Consider the following 25,988-nt stretch of genomic DNA (forward strand, 5'->3'; position numbering starts at 1 on the left):
CCATCTTAATTTCATGATTGATTCCAAATACAATTTCACTTTTTTACACTGGTTTGAAAGTTTTATATATATACTCCAAGCCATGGGGTCAAAGGAATTATCTGCAGAGCTCAGAAACAGGATTGTGTTAAGGCATAGATCTGGAGAAAGGGAACAGAAAAATTGCTGCAGCTTTACAGGTCCCAAAGAGCACAGTCGCCACCATCCTTCATAAATGGAAGAAGTTTTGAACCACCAAAAATCTTCCTAGAGCTGGCTGCATAGTCAAACTGAGGAATCAGGGAAGACAGGCCTTGGCCAGGTAGGTGAGCAGGAACCCAAGGGTCACTCTCACAGAGCTCCAGCGAATCCTTGTGGAGTTGGGAGAACCTATCAGAGAATCAACCATCCAGTCAGCACTCCACAAATCACACCTTTATGGTAGGGTGGCCAGACGGAAGCCACTCCTTAGTAAAAGGCACATGACAGTCCGCTTCGGAGTTTGCCAAAAGGCACCTAGAGGACTCTCAAACCATGAGAAACAAGATTCTCTGGTCTCATGAAACCAAAATTGAACTTTTTGGCCTGAATACCAAGCGTCACGTCTGGAGGAAACCAGGCACCGCTCATCACCTGGCTACTGCCATCCTTACAGTGAAGCATGGTGGTGGCAGCATCATGATGTGGGGATGCTTTTTTTCAGCAGCGGGACCGGGTCGACTAGTCCTGATAAAGGGAAAGATTAATGCAGCTAAGTACACCGAGATCCTTGAAGAAAATCTGCTCCAGAGCACTCTGGACCTCAGACTGGGACAAAGGTTTACCTTTCAATATGACAACGACCTGAAGAACACCTCCAAGAGAACAATGGAGTGGCTTTGGAGAAAGTCTGTGAATGTCCTTGAGTGGCCCTGAAAATGGCTGTGTACCAACGCCCCCCATCCAACCAGATGGAGCTTGCAAGGATATGCCAAGAGGAATGGGCAAAAATGTCCAGAAACAAGTGTGCCAAGCTCGAAGCTTCTTTCCCAAGATGACTTGAAGCTGTAATTGCTGCCAAAGGTGCATCATCCGAGTATTAGGCTAAGGGTGTGTACAGATATGTAACCCCTAAATAAAGGATTTTTGTTAGTAAAATAAAATTACATATTTTCTAAACCCTGTTTTCACTTCGTAATTATTGGTGATTGTATGTAAATGTTTGAGGCAAAAAAAGAACTCAATTATAGAATGAGTCTGTAACATAATAAAACGTAGAGAAGGTGAAAGGGGTGTGCAGACTTTCCGACTTGATTGTATTTACTTATGAGTACATGCTTGGTTTTGTTAAACTGATAAATCTACAGTGTGAGACAGCTTATCAGTGAATGGTCGTAAGAAGTGAACTGTAAAAACATTTCATTTGCTTTTAGTCAAGATGCTTTGATCTCACCGGGTGTTGATACTGCAGCAGCAGGAGTTTGTGGGTCAGGACAAACTGAACTTTTTTATTCTTCAGCACTAGATTCCCCATCACCCTTGACAATGCTGATGCCCTGTAACACACACACACACACATTCTACATTTACACGTACTATCAGATAAAGAGTGGATTAAGAAAATATTCTTACTCTTCTATCCTTGACTCTTTACACACAATATTGTGGTGTGGATTTGATTTAGTATAGATAGAATTACCATTTTTTCCATCAGTCTACACTTAATTACCCAGAATGACAAAGTAAAAACATAAAAAACTGAAAACTCTCCTCACAAAAGCATTTAGACCCTTTACTGTGGCTCTCCAAATTTTGCTCATCTCCATCCTGTATGCTTCAATTATTCTAAGATGTGTCTGTAACTCAACAGGACTCCACCTGTTGCAATCTGTATTAACAGGACATAGTTTGGAAAGGCAGGCCTGGGTCTATAAGGATAAACTGCATTGTCAGGGGAAAAACTAACCAATGTCCAAGGAACTGTCTGTGGATCTACACGACTAAATTGAAGCACAGCCTAGGTCAGAGCATAGACATTTGAGTGTTTATAGGACCACAGTGGCCTCAATCATTTTAAAATAGATCAAGATTATTCTTGACCCTTCTTAGAGCTGGGCATATGAGCATCAGGACAAGACTTGTAGTCAGGGAGGTAAGAAAAAACACAATGATCACGCTAAAAGTCCTGTGCAGAGATTGGAGAACATATTAGACAGACAACCATTTCTGAATTACTCTGTAAATCAGGTCTATAGGTGCGTGGCTAGGCAAAACCCACTGTTTAGTATTTACTTATTTATTTGGGTTTTAGTGCCATGTTTAACACATATTTGTGTAATTTTAAGGCATGATCTGTATTATGTATTTGTTTGTTTATTTTATCTTGCCTTTATATTTTAATATTTATGGCCGCCAGGTAGGTTAAAATTGTTCTTGTATTGTCTTGTGTAAGAATTTCTTTTATGGTTTCAGGTATGTGTAGTTGTTTTCTTTCCTTGGTGTATTTGGGGCATTCTATCAGGATGTGTTTTATCATAACAGGCAGATTTCACATGTTTCTCCCTTCATTGACCATTGCGGGTTATCCTGGTGTGTTCTGCATCTTGTGTGAATGACTTGGTCTAAGTATCATCCTTGGTGTGTTCTTGGTTTAATATTGAAGTTAGGGTGTATCTCACAGACTTTGTTTGTGGTCTGTGTGTTCGTTCATTTAGTTTGTCATTTTTCCTTGACAGATATTTATTAGTGATTTTATATTTTACATTTTCATTTACATTTTCAGCATTTAGCAGACGCCTTTATCCAAAGCGACTTACATTACAGTATACAGTCTGAGCAATTGAGGGTTAAGGGCCTTGCTCAAGGGCCCAACAGCAGCAAACTGGCAGTGGTGGGGCTTGAACCAGCAACCCTCTGATCACAGGTCCAGTACCTTAACCACTAGGCTACAGCTGGCCCTATATATATCTGTCAAGGAGATTGTGATGTTTGTTGTATTGTGATATTTTGTAATCATAACGTACATTACAGATACGTTAGTTTGTTGATTGGCCTTTGTATGTTATTAATGTTTGTTAAGGTTTGTTTTCTGCATATTTTAGTGCCATGAGTATGATATGGGCTTCTGCAATGTAGATGGAACTGGGCTGGGGGAAATTTTGTTTTGTTTTGTTTGTTTGAGTATCTGTTTGTAATTATAGCAGCTGTTACCTGGTCTGTGATTTTGGATCTCTCTGTGTGGGTTTTTTTCAGAAAATTGTAAAGATACAGTGTATCACAAAAGTGAGTACACCCCTCACATTTCTGCAGATATTTAAGTATATATTTTCATGGGACAACACTGACAAAATGACACTTTGACACAATGAAAAGTAGTCTGTGTGCAGCTTATATAACAGTGTAAATTTATTCTTCCCTCAAAATAACTCAATATACAGCCATTAATGTCTAAACCACCGGCAACAAAAGTGAGTACACCCCTAAGAGACTACACCCCTAAATGTCCAAATTGAGCACTGCTTGTCATTTTCCCTCCAAAATGTCATGTGATTTGTTAGTGTTACTAGGTCTCAGGTGTGCATAGGGAGCAGGTGTGTTTAATTTAGTAGTACAGCTCTCACACTCTCTCATACTGGTCACTGAAAGTTCCAACATGGCACCTCATGGCAAAGAACTCTCTGAGGATCTTAAAAGACGAATTGTTGCGCTACATGAAGATGGCCAAGGCTACAAGAAGATTGCCAACACCCTGAAACTGAGCTGCAGCACAGTGGCCAAGATCATTCAGCGTTTTAAAAGAGCAGGGTCCACTCAGAACAGACCTCGCGTTGGTCGTCCAAAGAAGCTGAGTGCACGTGCTCAGCGTCACATCCAACTGCTGTCTTTGAAAGATAGGTGCAGGAGTGCTGTCAGCATTGCTGCAGAGATTGAAAAGGTGGGGGGTCAGCCTGTCAGTGCTCAGACCATACGCCGCACACTACATCAAATTGGTCTGCATGGCTGTCACCCCAGAAGGAAGCCTCTTCTGAAGTCTCTACACAAGAAAGCCCGCAAACAGTTTGCTGAAGACATGTCAACAAAGGACATGGATTACTGGAACCATGTCCTATGGTCTGATGAGACCAAGATTAATTTGTTTGGTTCAGATGGTCTCAAGCATGTGTGGCGGCAATCAGTTGAGGAGTACAAAGATAAGTGTGTCATGCCTACAGTCAAGCATGGTGGTGGGAATGCCATGGTCTGGGGCTGCATGAGTGCAGCAGGTGTTGGGGAGTTACATTTCATTGAGGGACACATGAACTCCAATATGTACTGTGAAATACTGAAGCAGAGCATGATCCCCTCCCTCCGGAAACTGGGTCGCAGGGCAGTGTTCCAGCATGATAATGACCCCAAACACACCTCTAAGACGACCACTGCTTTATTGAAGAGGCTGAGGGTAAAGGTGATGGACTGGCCAAGCATGTCTCCAGACCTAAACCCAATAGAACATCTTTGGGGCATCCTCAAGCGGAAGGTGGAGGAGCGCAAAGTCTCGAATATCCGCCAGCTCCGTGATGTCATCATGGAGGAGTGGAAAAGCATTCCAGTGGCAACCTGTGAAGCTCTGGTAAACTCCATGCCCAGGAGAGTTAAGGCAGTTCTGGGAAATAATGGTGGCCACACAAAATATTGACACTTCAGGAACTTTCACTAAGGGGTGTACTCACTTTTGTTGCCGGTTGTTTAGACATTAATGGCTGTATATTGAGTTATTTTGAGGGAAGAATAAATTTACACTGTTATATAAGCTGCACACAGACTACTTTTCATTGTGTCAAAGTGTCATTTTGTCAGTGTTGTCCCATGAAAAGATATACTTAAATATCTGCAGAAATGTGAGGGGTGTACTCACATGTTTGGGTGTGTGATTCCTTTTCTTTTGCAGTGTCAAAGATGATGTTAGGATTACTGATTTTCCAAGGAGGTATGGTATTCTTGGTTATTATGTTTGGACTTATGGAACGTGATGGGTGTATTATTCTGTATACTGGGTTTCTGGGGTTGCCCATGGTTCTTATTGTGTTGTAATGCTAATTTTAACCTTCTGAGTTAAAGCAAGGGTTCTTGTGCTTCTATATAGAGGCTTGGGATGGGAATGGTGGAATGTGTTTAACTTTTTAGGTAGGATCTTTGGGCTAATCCATATATAGACACCCATAATCCAGTTTTGATCTGATCAACGTTCTGTATAGGCACAACAAGCAGGACAAAGTACAGCAACAAGACACAAGGTAGTTATACTGCATCAGCAAGATCTCTCCCAGGCAAAAATTTCAAAGCAGACTGGGTCTTCAAGATGTGTTGTTCAAGTTCTTTTGCAAAAGCGCAAAGAAACAGGGAGTGTTGAAAACTGTAGACGCAGTGGTCGGCCAAGGGAACTCAGTGCAGCAGATGAAAGAGACATCATGATTAAGTCCCTTTGAAATAGGAAGATTTCCAGCAGTGCCATCAGCCCAGAACTGGCAGAAACCAGTGGGACCAATGTGTCAAAATCTGAAATATTTGGCTGTAACAGAAGGCAGTTTGTTTGGTGAAGGGCTGGAGAGTGGTACAATGAGTGTCTACAGGCAATAGTGAAGCATGGTGGATGTTCCTTGAAGGTTTTGGGCTGCATTTAGATACCATTAGGGAGGCATCTGATTGACTCCAAATGTATTCTGCAGCAGGACAATGATGACGCTCTCCACCAGTGCTCTGGTACGTTCTCCAATTTTGGTAAGTTCTGCAGCTCAAACTGCCTCCACAGAGCATGCAAGTGTGTTAGAGAGAAAGAGACAGGGAACAGGTACCTTACACACAAACTCTATACATGCACACAGACACACAAGCACACACATACCTGTGCAGGTTGTGTATAAGAGGGTTAATGACGCTCTCCACCCAGCGCTCTGGTACATTCTCCAACAGTCTGCAGCTGAGACGCCTCCACAAAGCATCCGAGTGTGTTAGAGAGGAGAGTCGGGGAGCCAGTACCTTAAACATCAACTCTACGCACATGCACACCAGCATTTAACATATAAACCTTGTGTAATAAATACAAATAATAATACGAATAAATGATTTAAAGCCTATGAAAAAGTATTCACGTCTTCCTGATTTCTTCTACTTTTGCATATTAATCACAATTAATTATTTCAGTTTTTCATTCAAAATTAACTGACTGAGGGCAGAGGGACAACTGCTCAGCATTAGTGCTGCTGGCTGGTCATGGCACCTGCATGAAGGCTGGGGAAATCACTGAGCAGCATAACATGTCTGAGAGACTCCATGGGTTAAAAATCAGTAATTGCACACGATTGAGGGCACCTGCGCAGAGTTGAGGAATAATTCTGGTCAGGGTGTGGCTCTCCGTGCACAAAGCTGATTCGCATATGAACTAGCCTTGTGCAGGTGAAAAGATGCAGTCGGTACTGCACGCGTGTCGGAGGGGGCATGTGTCAGTTGCGAAGCTCCTCAGTCAGCAGTGGAGGGTTGTATTGGTAGAGGTGAAGCGTAACGCAATCAGGGTAATACGACTAGATTAGGGGAGAAAATTGGGAGAGAAAACTGGAGAAAAAGAAAGAAAAAAAAACAAAGAGCATCTTACCTCCATGTCCCTGCATACATACTTTCCCCAATATCTGAGCAGCAAAAACCAGAGAACAGTCCTGTCCCGCTACACACACACACAGTAAAAACACAATTTCAGAAATAGAACTAATAAAATAATAACAACAACTAGTTAACGTACCTCTGAGGACTGCACAGATCTTCTCCAACACGCTAAAAATGTGATGGGCGAGGTGTGTGTAGTACTGCTGTGGAGAGAGTGACATAGGTGTTCGTGTGCCCAGCCGGTTGGCTGTGATAGTAGGCAGAGCTGCCAGCCGGCTTAGGACGGTTTCTCTAAGGTGGGCGGAGTCTCTGTGTGTGTTCGGGTCCAAACAGCATGACTGCAACAACACACCAACACGTCCTGCAGTCAGAAACACCTCTAACACACTCACACAGCGATCCAGAGACGAACCCTCGCTGGAGGAGTGAGACAGAAACAGGGAGCTGGTACACCACAAGATGACAGTAATATATTTACACACAGAATAAATGGTCAAAAATATTTGGACAACCAACGCCTGAAACTCACATCCAAAGCATACAGAATGTTAAGGTGCTTGTATATCATGCGACTCTTCTTTTTACTAGCAACAGCTGACTCCTATATAGAGATACAACACACATGGAGGAACATGCTATACTCAAGGACTTCTCAACCAGTAGGAGTCGCTGTGGCACAGGGCCCACTTATGTCATGTCCAACAAACGAATGGTCTGGTGTCCACATAGTTTTGACCACATAGTGTACATTCACACATCATATTTCCATTGGATACCTGATGGTGCTGATGGACTCCACTAACACAAGCAGGGCTTGGTCTGGGGGACCTTGGAGAAAGAATCCGTCCCACAGTCCAACGCACTGTTCATCACTTAGGCTGTGGAACCAATCAGAGCTGAGTTTACTAAGCAGTGCCTGCAGAATGGGTGTGTAGTACACCCGTTCAAATTCGGCTCTTTCTGGGGTGGAGGCCTCTCCATCCTGCAGGAAGTGTGTGAGTGTGTGTAGAGCATCAGTGATGTGCTTGGGATCAACTGACGTAGTGATGCTCCTCACACAAGAAGTCAAGCTCAGATGGACCTGAGCTTCTACACCACGTGACTCCATCCACCTGCCCAAAAAAAATTGACATTTCCATTATTCTACAACTCTGACTTAGTTTAGTTGATTTTAATATTTGCTTAACCACCCAGACGCAATTTAAAGCAGTCAGATTAGATGGATGGAAACTGGGGGAATGTGTCAAACTCTTTAAACAGAGACCAAACATATATTTAAACATCTGTCCCATTCATATGACCGATTTTTGCATTCTTTTTTTTTTTATATATATTTTCTTTATGCATTTTCTTCCCTTTTTCTCCCTTTTTAGCGCGTCCAATTGCCCCATTGCATCATGCTTCCTCTCCACCAATGCCGATCCCTGCTCTGATTGAGGAGAACGAAGCTAACCCACGCCCCCTCCGACACGTGGGCAGCATGCCGTATGCATTTTATCACCTACACTTTGACGAGTTCAGTGCAGCATAGCTGCGTGTACGGCGGAACACACCCTAAAAGCACTCTTTTCTCATCTCTGTGCAGGCGCCATCAATCAGCCAGCAGAGGTCGTAATTGCACCAGTCATGAGAGAGAGACCCTATCCGGCTTAGTCCCGCCCATATGAACAAAAGGCCAATCCTTGTTCATGTGGCCACTTCGCCGGCAAGGCAGAGCTGAGATTCGATACGATACGATGTATTTGAGATCCCAGCTCTGGTTCCAGCGTATGTTTTTTACCGCTGCACCACCTAAGTGGTGATTTTTGCACTCTTAAAAACAAAAAGTAACAAGTGAGGTGGCCACTCAATTAAACAACTTTGATCGCTCGCTTCTTGTTGACGTGCATTTTTGAACATGGTATCATTAAGGCTCGTGTCACTTCTCGTGTGTGTTTTTGTGACAAAATGTAGTTTGGGAGACAAGACAGACTCGTCTGCGATTCCTCCTGGTAATAGATCGTGTAGCGTGTGACCCCCTATCGCCGACTGATCAATCGTGTAGTGTGAAAACCACAATGACCAAAAGACTCCTGATTACAAGAGATCAAGATGTGTAGTGTGAACTGTACATCGATCTGAACACTTTAAAAGTCGTGCAGTGTGAACCTAGCATAAGAAAACTCCCCTAGCCATTGCAGTGTTTGTGCATGCGAAAACAACAGCCAAAAGAATTCAGTAAGCTTAAAATGAAATTCAGTGCAGCCTACAAGATCTCACCTTCACTAAACTCACCTCAAGTCTTTTACTAAAAAAACAGGTTGGGTGGGTGTGTCGAGGACTACTGATAATGACAGGTAAGTGCTGCAAAGCTTAATGGTTTGCATATTTGGCACTTAAAACTATTGGTGCCTGATTTTTGTCATTTAGGAGCCACTGATTTCTTAGGCTATATTTGTCTGGAGTCCTGCTAACAGTCTTCCATACAGAAAGTCAGTCAGTGAAACCGGGCTTTCAGTTATTAACTGACTGAAAAAAGGTAGGCAAGACTTTTACCCTGTCATTGAGACTGTTATTGCGGCAAAAATGTTTAAACGTGTGTACGGAACACTGTTAGCTACCTAATACCTTCAGTCTGAACTGCTGTCAGTGCACTACAGATCAAATACAACTACAGAAATCAAGTGTTTACTCACCTCTTTCTTAAACGTCAAACCACGAACACATTCACCTCCAACTACATAAAACTAGTGAACTCACTTAATGTTTAATAAAGTTTACAGAAAGAAAAAATCTACATCAGCACCAAAGATACAGATCACTCTCCATGTTCATCTGGTTCATACAATAAAACGCCCGGCGAGAAACACGTATCGCAACAAAGGTTCCTAATAAAATCCAATGTAGCTCCAGCAGGCAGGGCAAAATGTGCATTAACTGCAAATGAGGACACAACCAACATTTTTAATGTACTTTTACTCTGTTTTACTAATTTGCCATGTTTTTTTCTTAAATTAAATCCAATCCCTTACTAAATATTTATAATTTATTATAATTTATAAATTATTATTATTATTATTAAAATAACAAAAAATGACAATAGCAAAAAAATTACATATAATAATATAATAGAGAATATAATTATTATATATATATATATATATATATATATATATATATATATATATATATATAATACAAATTATATATATATATATATATATATATATAATAATTATTATTGTTGTTGTTGTTTTGTTGTTATTATTATTATTATTATTATTATTATTATTATTATTATTATTATTATTATTATTATTATTACAGGCATATTCCAGGATGACAATGCCAGTATTCATCGGGCTCAAATTGTAAAAGAGTGGTTCAGGGAGCATGAGACATAATTTTCACATATGGATTGGCCACCACAGAGTCCAGACCTGAACCCCATTGAGAATCTTTGGGATGTGCTGGAGAAGACTTTGCGCAGTGGTCCAAATCTCCCATCATCAATACAAGATCTTGGGGAAAATTTAATGCAACTCTGGACAGAAATAAATGTTGTGACATTGCAGAAGCTTGTGGAAACGATGCCACAGCGAATGCGTGCCGTAATCAAAGCTAAAGGTGGTCCAACGAAATATTAGTGTGACCTTTTTTTGGCCAGGCAGTGTAGACAACAACAACTAATAATTTCATTAATAAATTCATTTATTTTTTGCCACTGCTTCATCCTGGACAGGGTCACAGTAGATAATACAGATCTACAGTACTGTATATATAATAATAATAACTACAACAATAATAATGATTATTATTATTATTATTATTATTATTATTATTATTATAACTACAGATTCAGCATTTCCTGAAGAAAACTCAAGTGTGATTGCAGCTTAGCAGATGCAAATGGATTATTTACATTTATATTTTTGGCATTTAGCAGATATTTTTATCAAAAGTGACCTACAGTACTGTGACAGTATATAGTCTAAACAATTGAGGGTTAAGGGACTTGCCCAAGGGCCCAACAGTTGCAACCTGGCAGTGATGGGGCTTGAACCAGTGAACTTTTGGTTACTAGTCCAGTACCTTAACCACTAGGCTACAACTTCAACTACAACGTCTTATTGCTTGGTGATTGTCAAAGTGTAGTCTTTGGTTGTTGTTAGATATTTTAAGTTACATATACTTATGGTGCAGGACTTCTTGACCATTAAGCTAAGCATACCATTTTGCAGCGTATACTCTTCTGATAATGCTAACCACAGAGCCGTTATGATCTGTTTCTGTTTCTTATTTTTTACATCCTTCTCTATCTCACTTACTTTAACTAAACGTTAAGCCTATTCTAGTGATATCTGTGTCTGTATAAGCTCCTGCTAACAGATAACAATGGTGTGATTGCAGTAGTCAACAACAGTGTGATTGCATTAGGCAAGGGTCAGTGCTTTACAAGGTCAAGCATATGTGTTCATAATTACAGTATATATCAAGGTGTTTTAAGGTACCCAGATTTCCAAATGTCCAACACAGATCTGCTTCAGACTGTGGTCAGTTATTACATATTGTAGTAGATTGTAATAGCTTTAATGAACAAATAATGAGTGCGGATAGATTGACAACAGATAAAACAACTTGTATCTACTACATTTATTTTGTTTGTGCAAGAAAATGTGTGCACAATTAAAAGAACTCGACTTCATGGGAATCATGGGAATTAATTAAGAAACTAACATTAATTAAACTACTGACAGTTTGTGTAGGTTAAGCTCCAGATTCATCATCAGTCTAGTGGGAGCATGGTTGCCAGGCAACTTTGCTACAGGTGGTAAAATCCAAATCCCTTTAAGAACCAACACTCAAAAAATTGCTACCAAATGAGATGATTTGAAAATGAAAAGCACACATTAAGATAAGAATTTCAAAAACTCTCATCCATTATCTTTTTATCATGAAAAACTCAATTTTCTAAGATGGCTAAAGACCTGGCAACATTGGATCTTTGAAGACACTCCCACAGGCAGGGACAGTGGGCCACTATTAGAGAGACACTTTACTGGTTCATTTGAATGAAATTGAACTAGTTGTGTTTTAAATTTGGGGTGTCAAATGTTTTTAGTTAAGTATGTATGTGTAATGTCAATGTGTATGTATAGTGGCAGTATGTATGTAAATTGTCACTGTGTTTGTGTAAGGTCAATGTGGATGTATAATGGCAGTATGTATGTGTAATAAAGTCAGTGTAAGTTTACGTTAGTGTGTTTGTGTATTGTCAGTTTTTTGTAATATGTCAGTAAAACTTGATGTATAATGGTAGTATTGTTAGACATTTTACATACAAGAGTCAGGAGACTTTGTGGGTACAGCTTGGTTGACCAACAAATCTTAGCAGGCATATTTTTGAGGAGGCTTTATCTACCCTAGGAAAGAGAAGAGAAAGTAGGAGGAAGAGGAGGAGATTAAGGGGGGGGGATAAAAAGGACATTACAAAAAATTTCTTGTAGGCATAGATTAAAAAAGTGTGATAAAGACAAAGAATGTTGGTAGTTATGGAGGGTAATTTCAATACCCAAAAGGTGTGAGAACACATGGTGAGGGGAAACACAGGATAAAGGATGAGGGCATCAAATGGAAAGGGTAATTACAATACCCAAAAAGGTGCAAGGAGACAAAAAGAGGGGAGCAAATATTATATGTTGTATGTCTGTTAAATGTCACTGTGTTTATGTAATGTCAATATGGATGTGTAGTGACATTATGTATATTTAAGGTCAATGTATTTGTATATGTATGTATATAATGGTAATACCACTGTTAAAAAGTAATGTCAATATGGATGTGTAGTAACTTTATGTATATATAAGGTCAATGTGTTTGTATATGTATGTATATTAGTGTAATACCAGTGTTAATTATTATTATTATTATTATAGTGTTAATAAGTAATGTCAATATGGATGTGGTGACATTATTTATATATAAAGTGAATATATTTGTATTTGTATGTATATAAGTGTAATACCAGTGTTAATAAGTAATGTCTACATGGATGTGTAGTGACATTATGTATATATAAGGTCAATGTGTTTGTATATTATGTATTTAAGTGTAATACCAGTGTTTAAAAGTAATGGCAATATGGATGTGTAGTGACATTATGTATATATAAGGTTAATGTGTTTGTATATGTACTGTATGTATAAGTGTAATACCAGTGTTCATAAGTAATGGCAATATGGATGTGTAATGACATTATGTATATACAGTATAAGGTCAATGTGTTTGTATATGTATGTATTTAAGTGTAATACCAGTGTTTATAAGTAATGGCAATATGGATGTGTAGTGACATTATGTATATATAAGGTTAATGTGTTTGTATATGTATGTATTTAAGTGTAATACCAGTGTTTAAAAGAAATGGCAATATGGATGTGTAGTGACATTATGTCTATATAAGGTCAATGTATTTGTATATGTAGGTATATAAGTGTAATTCCAGTGTTAATAAGTAATGTTAATATGGATGTGTAGTGACATTATGTATATATAAGGTTAATGTGTTTGTATATGTATGTATTTAAGTGTAATACCAGTGTTTAAAAGAAATGGCAATATGGATGTGTAGTGACATTATGTCTATATAAGGTCAATGTATTTGTATATGTAGGTATATAAGTGTAATTCCAGTGTTTATAATGAGTGTCAATATGGATGTGTAGTGACATTATGTATATATAAGGTCAATGTGTTTGTATATGTATGTATTTAAGTGTAATACCAGTGTTAATAAGTAATGGCAATATGGATGTGTAGTGAAATTATGTATATACAGTGGGGCCAAAAAGTATTTAGTCAGCCACTGATTGTGCAAGTTCTCCTACTTAGAAAGATGAGAGAGGTCTGTAATTTTCATCATAGGTACACTTCAACTATGAGAGACAAAATGAGAAAAAAAAAATCCAGGAAATCACATTGTAGAATTTTTAAAGAATTTATTTGTAAATTATGGTGGAAAATAAGTATTTGGTCAATAACAAAAGTTCAACTTAATACTTTGTAACATAACCTTTGTTGGCAATGACAGAGGTCAAACGTTTCCTGTAAGTCTTCACCAGGTTTGCACACACTGTAGCTGGTATTTTGGCCCATTCCTCCATGCAGATCTCCTCTAGAGCAGTGATGTTTTGGGGCTGTCGCTGGGCAACACGGACTTTCAACTCCCTCCACAAATTTTCTATGGGGTTGAGGTCTGGAGACTGGCTAGGCCACTCCAGGACCTTGAAATGCTTTTTACGGAGCCACTCCTTCGTTGCCCGAGCGGTGTGTTTGGGATCATTGTTATGCTGGAAGACCCAGCCACGTTCCATCTTCAATGCTCTCACTGATGGAAGGAGGTTTTGGCTTAAAATCTCACGATACATGGCCCCGTTCATTCTTCCCTTAACACGGATCAGTCGTCCTGTCCCCTTTGCAGAAAAACAGCCCCAAAGCATGATGTTTCCACCCCCATGCTTCACAGTAGGTATGGTGTTCTTGGGATGCAACTCAGCATTCTTCTTCCTCCAAACACGGCGAGTTGAGTTTTTACCAAAAAGTTCCATTTTGGTTTCATCTGACCACATGATATTCTCCCAATCCTCTGCTGGATCATCCTTATGCTCTCTGGCAAACTTCGGACGGGCCTGGACATGTACTGGCTTAAGCAGGGGGACACGCCTGGCACTGCAGGATTTGAGTCCCTCTCGGCGTAGTGTGTTACTGATGGTAGCCTTTGTTACTTTGGTCCCAGCTCTCTGCAGGTCATTCATCAGGTCCCTCCGTGTAGTTCTGGGATTTTTGCTCACCGTTCTCATGATCATTTTGACCCCACGGGATGAGATCTTGCGTGGGGCCCCAGATCGAGGGAGATTATCAATGGTCTTGTATGTCTTCCATTTTCTTACAATTGCTCCCACAGTTGATTTATTCACACCAACCTGCTTGCCTATTGTAGATTCACTCTTCCCAGCCTGGTGCAGGTCTACAATTTTCTTCCTGGTGTCCTTCGACAGCTCTTTGGTCTTGGCCATGGTTGAGTTTGGAGTCTGACTGTTTGAGGCTGTGGACAGGTGTCTTTTATACAGATAACGAGGTCAAACAGGTGCCATTAATACAGGTAACGAGTGGAGGACAGAATAGCTTCTTAAAGAAGAAGTTACAGGTCTGTGAGAGCCAGAAATCTTGCGTGTTTGTGGGTGACCAAATACTTATTTTCCACCATAATTTACAAATAAATTCTTTAAAAATCCTACAATGTAATTTCCTGAATTTTTTTTTGTCATTTCTCTCTCATAGTTGAAGTGTACCTATGATGAAAATTACAGACCTCTCTCATCTTTCTAAGTAGAACTTGCACAATCAGTTTTTGTCCCCACTGTATAAGGTTAATGTGTTTGTATATGTATGTATAAGTGTAATACCAGTGTTTATAAGTAATGGCAATATGGATGTGTAGTGACATTATGTAAATATAAGGTTAATGTGTTTGTATATGTATGTACAGTATATAAGTGTAATACCAGTGTTTATGAGTAAAATCAGTATGTATGTGTAATTTCACTGTTTGTTTAATTTCACTGTTTGTGTAAGTTTAGTATGGATGTATAATAGCAGTATGCATTTGTAAGGTCACTGTATATGTAAATATACTGGTATACTTATAAGTGTAATATAAGTATATACGTGTAATATCAGTGTGTATGTGTAATGTGAGTGTGGGTGTGTAATAGCAGTGTGTGTCATGTCACTGCGTTTGTATGTGAAAGTATATAACTAATGTCAGTGTGTATGTGTAATGTTGTATACAATATATGTGTCATGTTATTGTATGTAAGTAATGCAGTGTGTGTGTAATGTCTGTATGTATGTGTAATTTCAGTGTGTTTGTGTAATGTCAGTGTGTATGTGTAATGCCACTGTGTTTTGTATGTGTATAGTACATAAGCGTAATTCCAGTGTGTGTTTAATGTCAGTGTGAATGTATGTGTAATATCGTGTAAGTGTAATGAAAGTATGTATGTGTATGTGGTCACTGTATATGTAAGTATATTTGTGTAGTAATATACTGTAATATACTGTTTATTTGTAATGTCAGTGTGTATGTGTAAAAACCCGGAAACCCACACAGACACGGGGAGAACATGCAAACAAAACTGAGACAAAGCTAAGTATGGCACTGGCAGGTCAGCAGTCAAAGGTAACAGACTATTGATAGAAAGGTTGCTGGTTCAAGCCTCACCACTGCCAAGTTGCCACTCCTGGTCCCCTGAGCAAGTCAAGGCCCTTTCCACACCCCTCAATGGTTAGAGTTTTGGGCTATCAATTAAAATGTTGTTGGTTCTATGTTGTAGTTTTCCTCTGGCTACCCTTTTTTCCCTCACCCACCACACCTGTGTAGATGCTCAATTGGCCAATAGCACTGCTGAGATTCAAACCTGGGTCTCAGTGGTGGTGGGGTAGCATAATAAACTACTTCACTTTTTAACACAACTAGTAGTAATAATAATAATAATAATAATAATAATAATAATAATAATAATAATAATACAGTAATGAGTAGTCTTGTTTTTTCTTGCTCAATAGACACTAAGCCCATGCTAATAAAAAGTTGCATTACTATAGACAGGTTTCAGCAGCTTTTTAAACTGTTTTTGGTGGTTCTTAGAATACAGTCGAGCATTCAGACAAATTTCCTTTCAGCATAGGATGACAGTTTTGGTTTTATTCTCCAACTTGCCAAATGTTGTAGTAGTTAAGCACTAATGAGGAATTAGGAGGCCAAAACATGTGGTAAAACTTGTCCAGGACCTCCAAGACACATTTACAGTGTATCACAAAAGTGAGTACACCCCTCACATTTCTGCAAATATTTTATTATATCTTTTCATGGGACAACACTATAGAAATGAAACTTGGATATAACTTAGAGTAGTCAGTGTACAACTTGTATAGCAGTGTAGATTTACTGTCTTCTGAAAATAACTCAACACACAGCCATTAATGTCTAAATGGCTGGCAACATAAGTGAGTACACCCCACAGTGAACATGTCCAAATTGTGCCCAAAGTGTCAATATTTTGTGTGACCACCATTATTTTCCAGCACTGCCTTAACCCTCCTGGGCATGGAATTCACCAGAGCTGCACAGGTTGCTACTGGAATCCTCTTCCACTCCTCCATGATGTCATCACGGAGCTGGTGGATGTTAGACACCTTGAACTCCTCCACCTTCCACTTGAGGATGCGCCACAGGTGCTCAATTGGGTTTAGTCCATCACCTTTACCTTCAGCTTCCTCAGCAAGGCAGTTGTCATCTTGTGGGGTCGTTATCCTGTTGGAAAACTGCCATGAGGCCCAGTTTTCGAAGGGAGGGGATCATGCTCTGTTTCAGAATGTCACAGTACATGTTGGAATTCATGTTTCCCTCAATGAACTGCAGCTCCCCAGTGCCAGCAACACTCATGCAGCCCAAGACCATGATGCTACCACCACCATGCTTGACTGTAGGCAAGATACAGTTGTCTTGGTACTTCTCACCAGGGCGCCGCCACACATGCTGGACACCATCTGAGCCAAACAAGTTTATCTTGGTCTCGTCAGACCACAGGGCATTCCAGTAATCCATGTTCTTGGACTGCTTGTCTTCAGCAAACTGTTTGCGGGCTTTCTTGTGCGTCAGCTTCCTTCTGGGATGACGACCATGCAGACCGAGTTGATGCAGTGTGCGGCGTATGGTCTGAGCACTGACAGGCTGACCTCCCACGTCTTCAACCTCTGCAGCAATGCTGGCAGCACTCATGTGTCTATTTTTTAAAGCCAACCTCTGGATATGACGCCGAACACGTGGACTCAACTTCTTTGGTCGACCCTGGCGAAGCCTGTTCCGAGTGGAACCTGTCCTGGAAAACCGCTGTATGACCTTGGCCACCATGCTGTAGCTCAGTTTCAGGGTGTTAGCAATCTTCTTATAGCCCAGGCCATCTTTGTGGAGAGCAACAATTCTATTTCTCACATCCTCAGAGAGTTCTTTGCCATGAGGTGCCATGTTAAATATCCAGTGGCCAGTATGAGAGAATTGTACCCAAAACACCAGATTTAACAGCCCTGCTCCCCATTTACACCTGGGACCTTGACACATGACACCAGGGAGGGACAACGACACATTTGGGCACAATTTGGACATGTTCACTGTGGGGTGTACTCACTTATGTTGCCAGCTATTTAGACATTAATGGCTGTGTGTTGAGTTATTTTCAGAAGACAGTAAATCTACACTGCTATACAAGCTGTACACTGACTACTCTAAGTTATATCCAAGTTTCATGTCTATAGTGTTGTCCCATGAAAAGATATAATGAAATATTTGCAGAAATGTGAGGGGTGTACTCACTTTTGTGATACACTGTATGTGTGACTATGCGATGCATTGTGATAAATTGCCACCCTGTCCCCAGACTAGCATTGCACATGTTCACCTTTAGCATGAACTCAGCAAGAAAAGTGCATCATTGGTGGAAATATAAGACTATGATCTGGCAAGTATGATAATTTGATGAGAAATGGTTGTGTAATAATACAGTACAACAACAAGATCAAGTATCCAGAAGAGCCAGTTCTTCTGGTACACTCTGACATCAGGCCAGTTTTTGTAGAGAAGATAATGGCATAATAGTTGTAACAGTGTCAGTCCCTCCCTGTCAGTGTATTCGTGTACTCACACCCCTTCTCTGATTGGTGTCCATGTTCACGATAAGCAGCTGTTCCGCGTGTTTAAATTACTGTTTAGTGTGTTTACTACCTCCTGGCTTCTGTCTTCCTTGTGGCTCATTCCTGCAGTTTCTGTGATTCTTGCCGTTTGTTGCACTGGCCTGTGACTGTTCCCGCATATGTGCCTGCCCATGCTCCTATTTTTGTTCCTGCCCTTGCTTTTGATCTAGTCTCTGTCTTGTGTTTCTCTGTGTGCTAATTTAGTATTAAGGTTAGATTAGTTTAGACACCCCCTTTTAGTTTCTTTGTAGTCAGTGTTAGCATAGAAGTCATTTTAAGCTTTACATAAAGATTAGCACTTCCTTTTTGTTTAAAGCTCCACTTTAGATTACCTAATGGATCGCTTACTAATTTCTCAGTGGTTAGCATTAGCAGTTAGCATTAGGGTTAGTTCCGCACATTCTTGTTGCGTCTGCCCAATTTTCGGCTCTCTAGACCTAGACTCTCTAGACCCGACTGTCCATGTTTCTCCGTTGTGTTTGTCATAATCACCTTTTTATATTATAGTAAAATATACAGTCTCTCGCATAAAAATTTAGCAGCTAAGTATTCTTTTGTTGTTTTAAGAATTATTAAATCTAAGAATGCATTTTCTCCCCAATTTCCTCCCAATTTAGTGCACTCAATTTTGTCTTCCTGCTGAGAGATCCCAGATTGCATCCAAGGAGAGCACGTCGCTGTACACGCCTCTTCCGACACGTGCACAGCCCTCCTCTTCTCGCCCCTGCATTCTGCACAGGCGTCTCTTCCGCCAATCAGGGTCCTTACACAGTGTATGAAGTACCACCCACCCACACATACTCTGGCCCACCACCCTGCAGATACGGTAGTCAATTGGTATCTGCTGAAGGCACTGCCAATTATGCCCGCCAGATGGCGCCCAGCCGACCGGTGGCAACACCGAGTTTCGAACCGATGAATTCAAAAACTCTGTGCTGGTGTGCTAGCGGAATATCCCGCTGTGCCACCTGGGCGCCTGTTTTCACATCCTGATTGTGACATCTCAGCACTTGTGTCCTGTTAACTCTACCAGCATTTCGTTACAACAGTAAGACAAAATTATTTGAAAATCTTTACTATTTGTGTAAATGTTCAGGATTTTTTCCTCACTAACTGCTTCACCCCAGTCAGGATTGTGGGTCTTTTCAATGGGCGAAAGGCACACAGTAACACCCTGGACAATGCGCCAGTCCATAGCAGGGCAGACACAAATTCACACACTCATACACACACCCATAGGTCTTCAATTAACCTGACTGCATGTTTTTGGACTGTGGGAGAAAACCGGAGCTTCTGGAGGAAACCCACACAGACACGGGGAGAACATGAAAACTTCACACAGAAAGGACCCGGACCGCCCTGCTTGGGGATCAAACCGAGGCGTGAGGCGACAGTGCTACCCACCGAGCCACTGTGCCGCCCTACTGGAAAGCAGTAATTTGTAAACTTGTAATATAAAACAGCTGAAAATAATATTTAAAATGTTAATTCTTCTTTCGTTTGTTTATTTCTGCTTTAAATTTCATTACAAGCCGTAGCCTAGTGGTTAGGGTACTGGCCTAGTAATCAGAGGGTCGCTGGTTTAAGCCCCACTACTGTAATGTAAGTCGCTTTGGATAAAGGCATCTGCTAAAGGCAAAAATGTAACTGTAAATATGTTGCTGCTCTTTTTCTTGGATAAGTTCCCCCTTTTTAAAAATTGCTAGACTTCTCTTACTTGCTTTTCCTCTTCCTCTTCCTTTTTCGGTGTCTTTTCCCTCTAAACTTTTCATTTGGCAGATTTCACTCTTTTTTTCCTTATCTGTCCCTAGGCGTTCGGTGTGGCGTTTATTGTTTTAGTTTGCTATTTAATTTTATTTATTCTTTATTAATTTAGCAAGTAATACTAACACCTTGTTTCAGTTAAGTTTGCCATGTATATTATCTACTGTTTTAATGCAAAACTGGTTTATCTATTTATAGTTTTGTAGTGGCAAATCCTTTTCCTGGTAACCTAACAGTCCAACCCCCCGCCTCCTCTCTTCCCACCTGTAGGTGCTACTCACACTAGATCCCATTTAAGATCTGTTGGTTTTGGATTACCACATCAGATGCTTTGTCATGTAGTTGAACCAGAGGGGCTGGCTACCTACGTAGTTCTCTGTTTTACTGCTTACAGAAGGGACACAAATTTAAAGGGCAAGACACAATGTAATCATATTACACACTATATTAGGCTTATTTAATATAGTATATTTAATTTGTTGCATTCTCTTGTTCTACATATTATTATCCCTAATGATACTGTAAAACTACACTACACTACTACTACCCCAGAAGCTTTCACCTGTACTCCCCTAGGTGCTATAGGTGCATTAGAATGCCCTATGAACTTTTTGCAGTCCCTAAAAAATACCTAGCGAACTTGTGACAGGCTTCTACATTTCCCTAACCACCAAAGCTCTATCACAGCTCTACAGTGTGCTTTCAGCACCTTATTTTCCTGATTTTTAATCTCGCTTTTACTTTTTTACATCTGTGCAAACAGCTTTATCATCTTAAGAACAACAGTAAAACATTTTAATACTGCTCCAAGAATTGCAAACCAATTGCAATCAAAACGTACTTACACAGGTTTGGGTGTTATTGGGTTCCAGCAGTCAGCATTTCCACACAGACCAGGTCTAGCCCCCATCAACATTCAATTAAACAAGTTTCAACTTACCTTGCCTGTGGTACAGCCTGGCCTTGTATGTGGGGAACCTGTTGGCCTCAGTTGGTTTCCTTCAACACACGACCATGGACACTTGTTAAATATGCAAAATAAATCTCCACCTTAGCTTAAGTAAAATTAACAAGAAGAATAACCCAATGTCACAAAGTTATGGGTTCTGATACGGGTGGCACAATGGCTCAGTGGGTAGCACTGTCACCTCACAGCAAGAAGGTCCTGGGTTCGAGCTGGGTCCTTTCTGTGAGAAGTCTGCGTGTTCTCCCTGTGTCTGCGTGGGTTTCCTCTAGGACCTCTGGTCCAAAGACATGCAAGTGAGGTGAATTGGAGATACAAAAATTGTCCATGACTTTGTTTGACATTAAACTTGTAAACTGATGCATCTTGTGTAATGAGTAACTACCATTTCTGTCATGAATGTAACCAAAGTGTAAAACATTACGTTAAAATATTAATAAATAAATAAATAATTCTGATACATACTCACACTCCCCTGTAGAGTTAGATAGGGGCTTTAGACATGTAGATTTGACAAGGAATATACTGTTAGAATACACAATAACTTTATGCTTATCAATAAAGTTCTTTAAAATAAAAGCAGGTCAAATGACTGTAGACATTTACTGATTTGCTGAAAAAATTTTTTTTGGTTGGTCCGTACCAGACAGCATGGCCTTCATGTCCTCTGGCATCAGTGAGTTTTAGCTACCCAACAACCTGTCGATGGTTCATGGCTCGGCCCTCCTTGGACCAATGTCTTTTGGTACTCATCACAGGTGCCTCCCACTGTTTCAAAGGTACTTTAACCCAGTTGTCTGTCAATAACAAATTAAAGAAATTAAATATCACAAGGTCACATGCACTATTGTTACAAAATAGGCATTGTCATTGTGGTATTAATGTTTTGGCTCATCAGTGTAAGTGAATTTAGATTTTACAGCAATAAAATATAAATTTTATCAAATGTATACATTAATACAGACATAACTGAAAAGGTTGACCATAATTTTACCATAATACATCACTGTATAAGATAAGATAGCCTTTTATTATATCTAGATCTAATCTAGTAAATAAGATTAAAACAACAGTAAAAAGTATGCATAGAAGACAAGCTGCTGTAACTGGCTGCCACTCGAGCGGTGCCGGAAGTAATCTACCTCTATATACTTCTGCCAAATATTTTGACAGGAGAGGGGTAAAAAGACTTTATCTTGACTCAATATTGCTGTTATATAGACTAGGTTGTGATTTAGACTTGACCCCTGTAACACATGGTCTTGCCTTAACCTTGCCCTTATTTAGACCATTATGTAATTGCCCACCTTTAAACCTGATCTTAATTAAGACCCCCTTAACCCCCCTTTACATGACTGTGCCTCAGTCTTGGTCCTGATTTAGACCTTCCACCTACAGACTCAATCTTATCTGAAAAGTTTAACTTTTATTAGGTCCTAGTCTTGACATAGACTCACTTTTATTTGAACTTTGTTCCCCTTTGACTTGATCTTGCTTCAGTCTCTGGTTTACTTGTACTTGGTTTTACTTATACCAGCTTCATAGTATTTTGTAAATATAAACACATTTAGAATGTGTTGCCTTTACACACTCCAACATTTTGAACAAAGGCATATTTCGCACTGTGTTCCTATTAAGGAATTAGGGATTTTTACTGGTTTGTAAACTGAGGATACAAATTGTTGCAGTTTTACAAGTAAAACCTTTCCTCATTCTTGCTTGATATGACTTTAGCTGCTCAACAATCTGTAGCTGCCACTGTGTGATTCCATTTCCTGTTGATCACACTGGTCACCAAGAACTACATATTCTTAATTTATAATCATTTTACTGACCTTATTTTTATATAGCATTTTAAGATTTGCAGTAATCCTGAAATTCTATAATTGAAAATAATTCAACCGTATTGGAGAAAGTCTTTGCATGTAAATACAGGCACTATTAAGCCCTCCTAATATTGTATATGACTAAGAGAAGAGCTGCTGGGCCTAAACATCCTCCTATTTACTAAGCATTTAAATAGAAACTAACCCTACACTTACTTCAAAACATCTGTTTTTTCTACTTTTACTTTTGTTCTAACAGGTTTGTCTACTTAGATTGGTGTCTGCTTGTGCTAAAATAAGAAAATGTTTATTAAGGAAGCACTTCTATAAATCACTCTAAATAAGAGCACCTGCTAAATGTTGTAAATGTAAACTGTGTGCTAAATTCGATTTGAACCAATAGTGAGGCTATGATTTTAAGCACACTGTACACAGATCAGCCTGCACTGCAGTGACACTAACATGGTGGTGGTGTGTTAGTGTTCGTTGTGCTGGTATGAGTGGATAAGACACAGCAGTGCTGCTGGACACCTCACTGTCACTGCTGGACTGAGAATAGTCCACCAACCAAAAATATCCAGCCAACAGTGCCCCATAGGCTGTGTCCTGTGACCACTGATGAAGGTCTAGAAGATGAACAACTCAAACAGCAGCAATAGATGATCGATTGTTTCTGACTTTACATCTACAAGGTGGACCAATTAGGTAGGAGTGTCTAATAGAGTGAAGAGTGGGTGGATACGGCATTTAAAAACTCCAGCAGCGCTGCTGTGTCTGATCCACTCATACCAGCACAACACACACTAACACACCACCACCATGTCAGTGTCACTGCAGTGCTGAGAATGATCCACCACCTAAATAATACATGCTCTGTGGTGGTCGTGTGGTGGTCTTGACCACTGAAGAACAGAGTAAAAACAGGTTTAAAAAGTATGTAGAGAAACAGATGGACTACAGTCAGTAATTGTAGAACTACAAAGTGCTTCTATATGGTAAATGGAGCTGATAAAATGGACAGTGAGTGTAGAAACAAGGAGGTGGTTTTAATGTTATGACTGATCAGTGTATATGAATAGGAATAGCCCTCCAGCTTGTCTGCTAAGATGTGTTCTTTTTGTTCTGTGAGTTTTGTATTATATGCATACATATTTTATGATATTATAGGCACTTTGGTTAACAGTCCAAATATTTCATTTATATGATTTAGATTTTTTTTGTTGACAGTTTGTTTACATGCGTCTGTATGTTCTGGTCCATACATCTCCTGAACATGTTTTATTTATTTATTTGCCATTCAAACGTTTTACTTTTTTATCACTGACAGTATTTTTTAGTGACGAGACTATTTTAGTTAAATCTATTTATTTATTATTTTTTAACATTTGCTTTAACACCCACAGTTAGTGGCAATTTAGAGCAGCCAATCCACCTTCTGTTTTGGGAGAAGAGAACATACTCAGAAATAAGAACCAATTGATTGAATGAATGGGAAAACATGCCATACTCCACACAGATTGCAAAATGACTCTACAATTAAAACTGGGTCTCAAGTTGTGCGGTACCAGAATTTGTTTAAATGCACACTGATGGTAAATCTAGTTTATCACACACACACACACACACACACACACACACACACACACACACACACACACACACACACACACACATACACACACACAATCAGGTGACACAGAGAAAAGAAATGCTGATTCACTGTGACACTGCAAGATAAAACAATTACGTATGTGTACACGCACACTTCCTTCAGGGGAAGAACATGCTCTTCATGGTTCATGGGTGTGTAACTGACCAGAAAAATAGCAATGTTAAAAACAACAATTACAATAGTCCTTAGCGACAGCCCTCCTCACGAGTGTCGCAGGCATGAATAAGAAAACACCTGCATTGCTACCTGTTTATTTATAAAATAACTTCACCTAATTACACCTCATGTCTTACCCCTCTTTAATATGTATAACAGCTTAGCCATGCATGTTCAGTCTTGTTAGGTTAATCCTGTCAGACACACACTGAAACACAGTCTTTTGATTAAATGAGTAAACACTAGACAGGTGGAAGCAAAGTCAAACCTTATTTTTTTAACTAATCTATTTTTTTCCAAACTACAGGCAGTTTCTAACTAAATCCTGCAGTAGGCCTACTAGATAATCTCTCAAATTAATGCACTACCAATATAACAATTACACACTATGTGGTTTGTGTGGCCAGCTGTCATCTCTATGAAACTGGGTGTCTGAAAGTATCAGAGCATGGCCTCTCCTTCTTTCCTGTAGTTCTGTAGACTTGTTACTTATCTCTGTCCATAATTTTTTTTTCAGTCCAGAAAAGGGAAAAATGTTTCAGAAATACTACAGCTAATATTGTTTTTATAATATAAATAGATTCCATTCAGTGCTTTTTAGAATTTTTTGCTCCCATAAAAATAACTAAAATCTTATTTCCTATTCTTTCCCCCTATTGACTCCCCCTATCCTTTTACAGCATCCATAGGAACACCGCCTCCCTCTCCTGCATGTAACCTGAGCAGGTAAGCCTCCGCCCACTTTACAGTGCTTTCCCTCAGGCATGTATACATGCACACTACACATACAGTTCACATCAGAGCGCTGAAATTAGACATACTGCATACACATCAACACCAAGGTAAGTGGGTTTATAAAAATACAAATGGGTTTGTGAGGATTGCTTAAATTGTATTTATGTATGCATTTTAGTATTTCTAGAGCTCAAGGTGCTTTTGTGTGGCAGCAGTTGTTTTGTGTTATAGGACATTTTAGCACTTTGAAATAAATGACTTCCCTTACAATTCTGCTCTTAAAACAGTTGTAAGACTTTGGGACATTGATTCCACAATGTGTTGGATATAATTCTCAAAGATATTGTCCATGTTGACAGTCTTTACCTAACTGCTGCAAAAGTAATTAAACAACTCATCCTCATCATCATGGAACCAGTTTGACATGACTTTTTGTGGCATTCTGTCTTACCATGCTGGAAGTAACCATAAGTTGGCTCATTTACCA

General features: G+C 39.6%; 1 protein-coding gene across 2 annotated transcripts in view; it reads right to left on the minus strand.

Moving 5' to 3' along the window:
- Positions 1-9,396, minus strand: part of telo2 (TEL2, telomere maintenance 2, homolog (S. cerevisiae)) — a 36,411-nt gene extending 27,015 nt beyond the window's left edge. For both annotated transcript variants that reach the window (XM_062992000.1, XM_062991999.1), the window contains exons 1-6: positions 9,270-9,396; positions 7,371-7,706; positions 6,731-7,011; positions 6,587-6,655; positions 5,840-5,987; positions 1,412-1,514 (exon numbers count right to left, since the gene is read on the minus strand). In XM_062992000.1, coding sequence (XP_062848070.1) covers positions 1,412-1,514; positions 5,840-5,987; positions 6,587-6,655; positions 6,731-7,011; positions 7,371-7,702 — 933 coding nt within the window. In that variant the 5' untranslated portion in view covers positions 7,703-7,706; positions 9,270-9,396. The remainder of the gene's footprint in view (positions 1-1,411; positions 1,515-5,839; positions 5,988-6,586; positions 6,656-6,730; positions 7,012-7,370; positions 7,707-9,269) is intronic.
- Positions 9,397-25,988: the final 16,592 nt, after the last annotated feature.

The sequence above is a fragment of the Trichomycterus rosablanca genome, chromosome 3 (genome assembly GCF_030014385.1).
Source record: "Trichomycterus rosablanca isolate fTriRos1 chromosome 3, fTriRos1.hap1, whole genome shotgun sequence".
Taxonomy (NCBI): domain Eukaryota; kingdom Metazoa; phylum Chordata; class Actinopteri; order Siluriformes; family Trichomycteridae; genus Trichomycterus; species Trichomycterus rosablanca.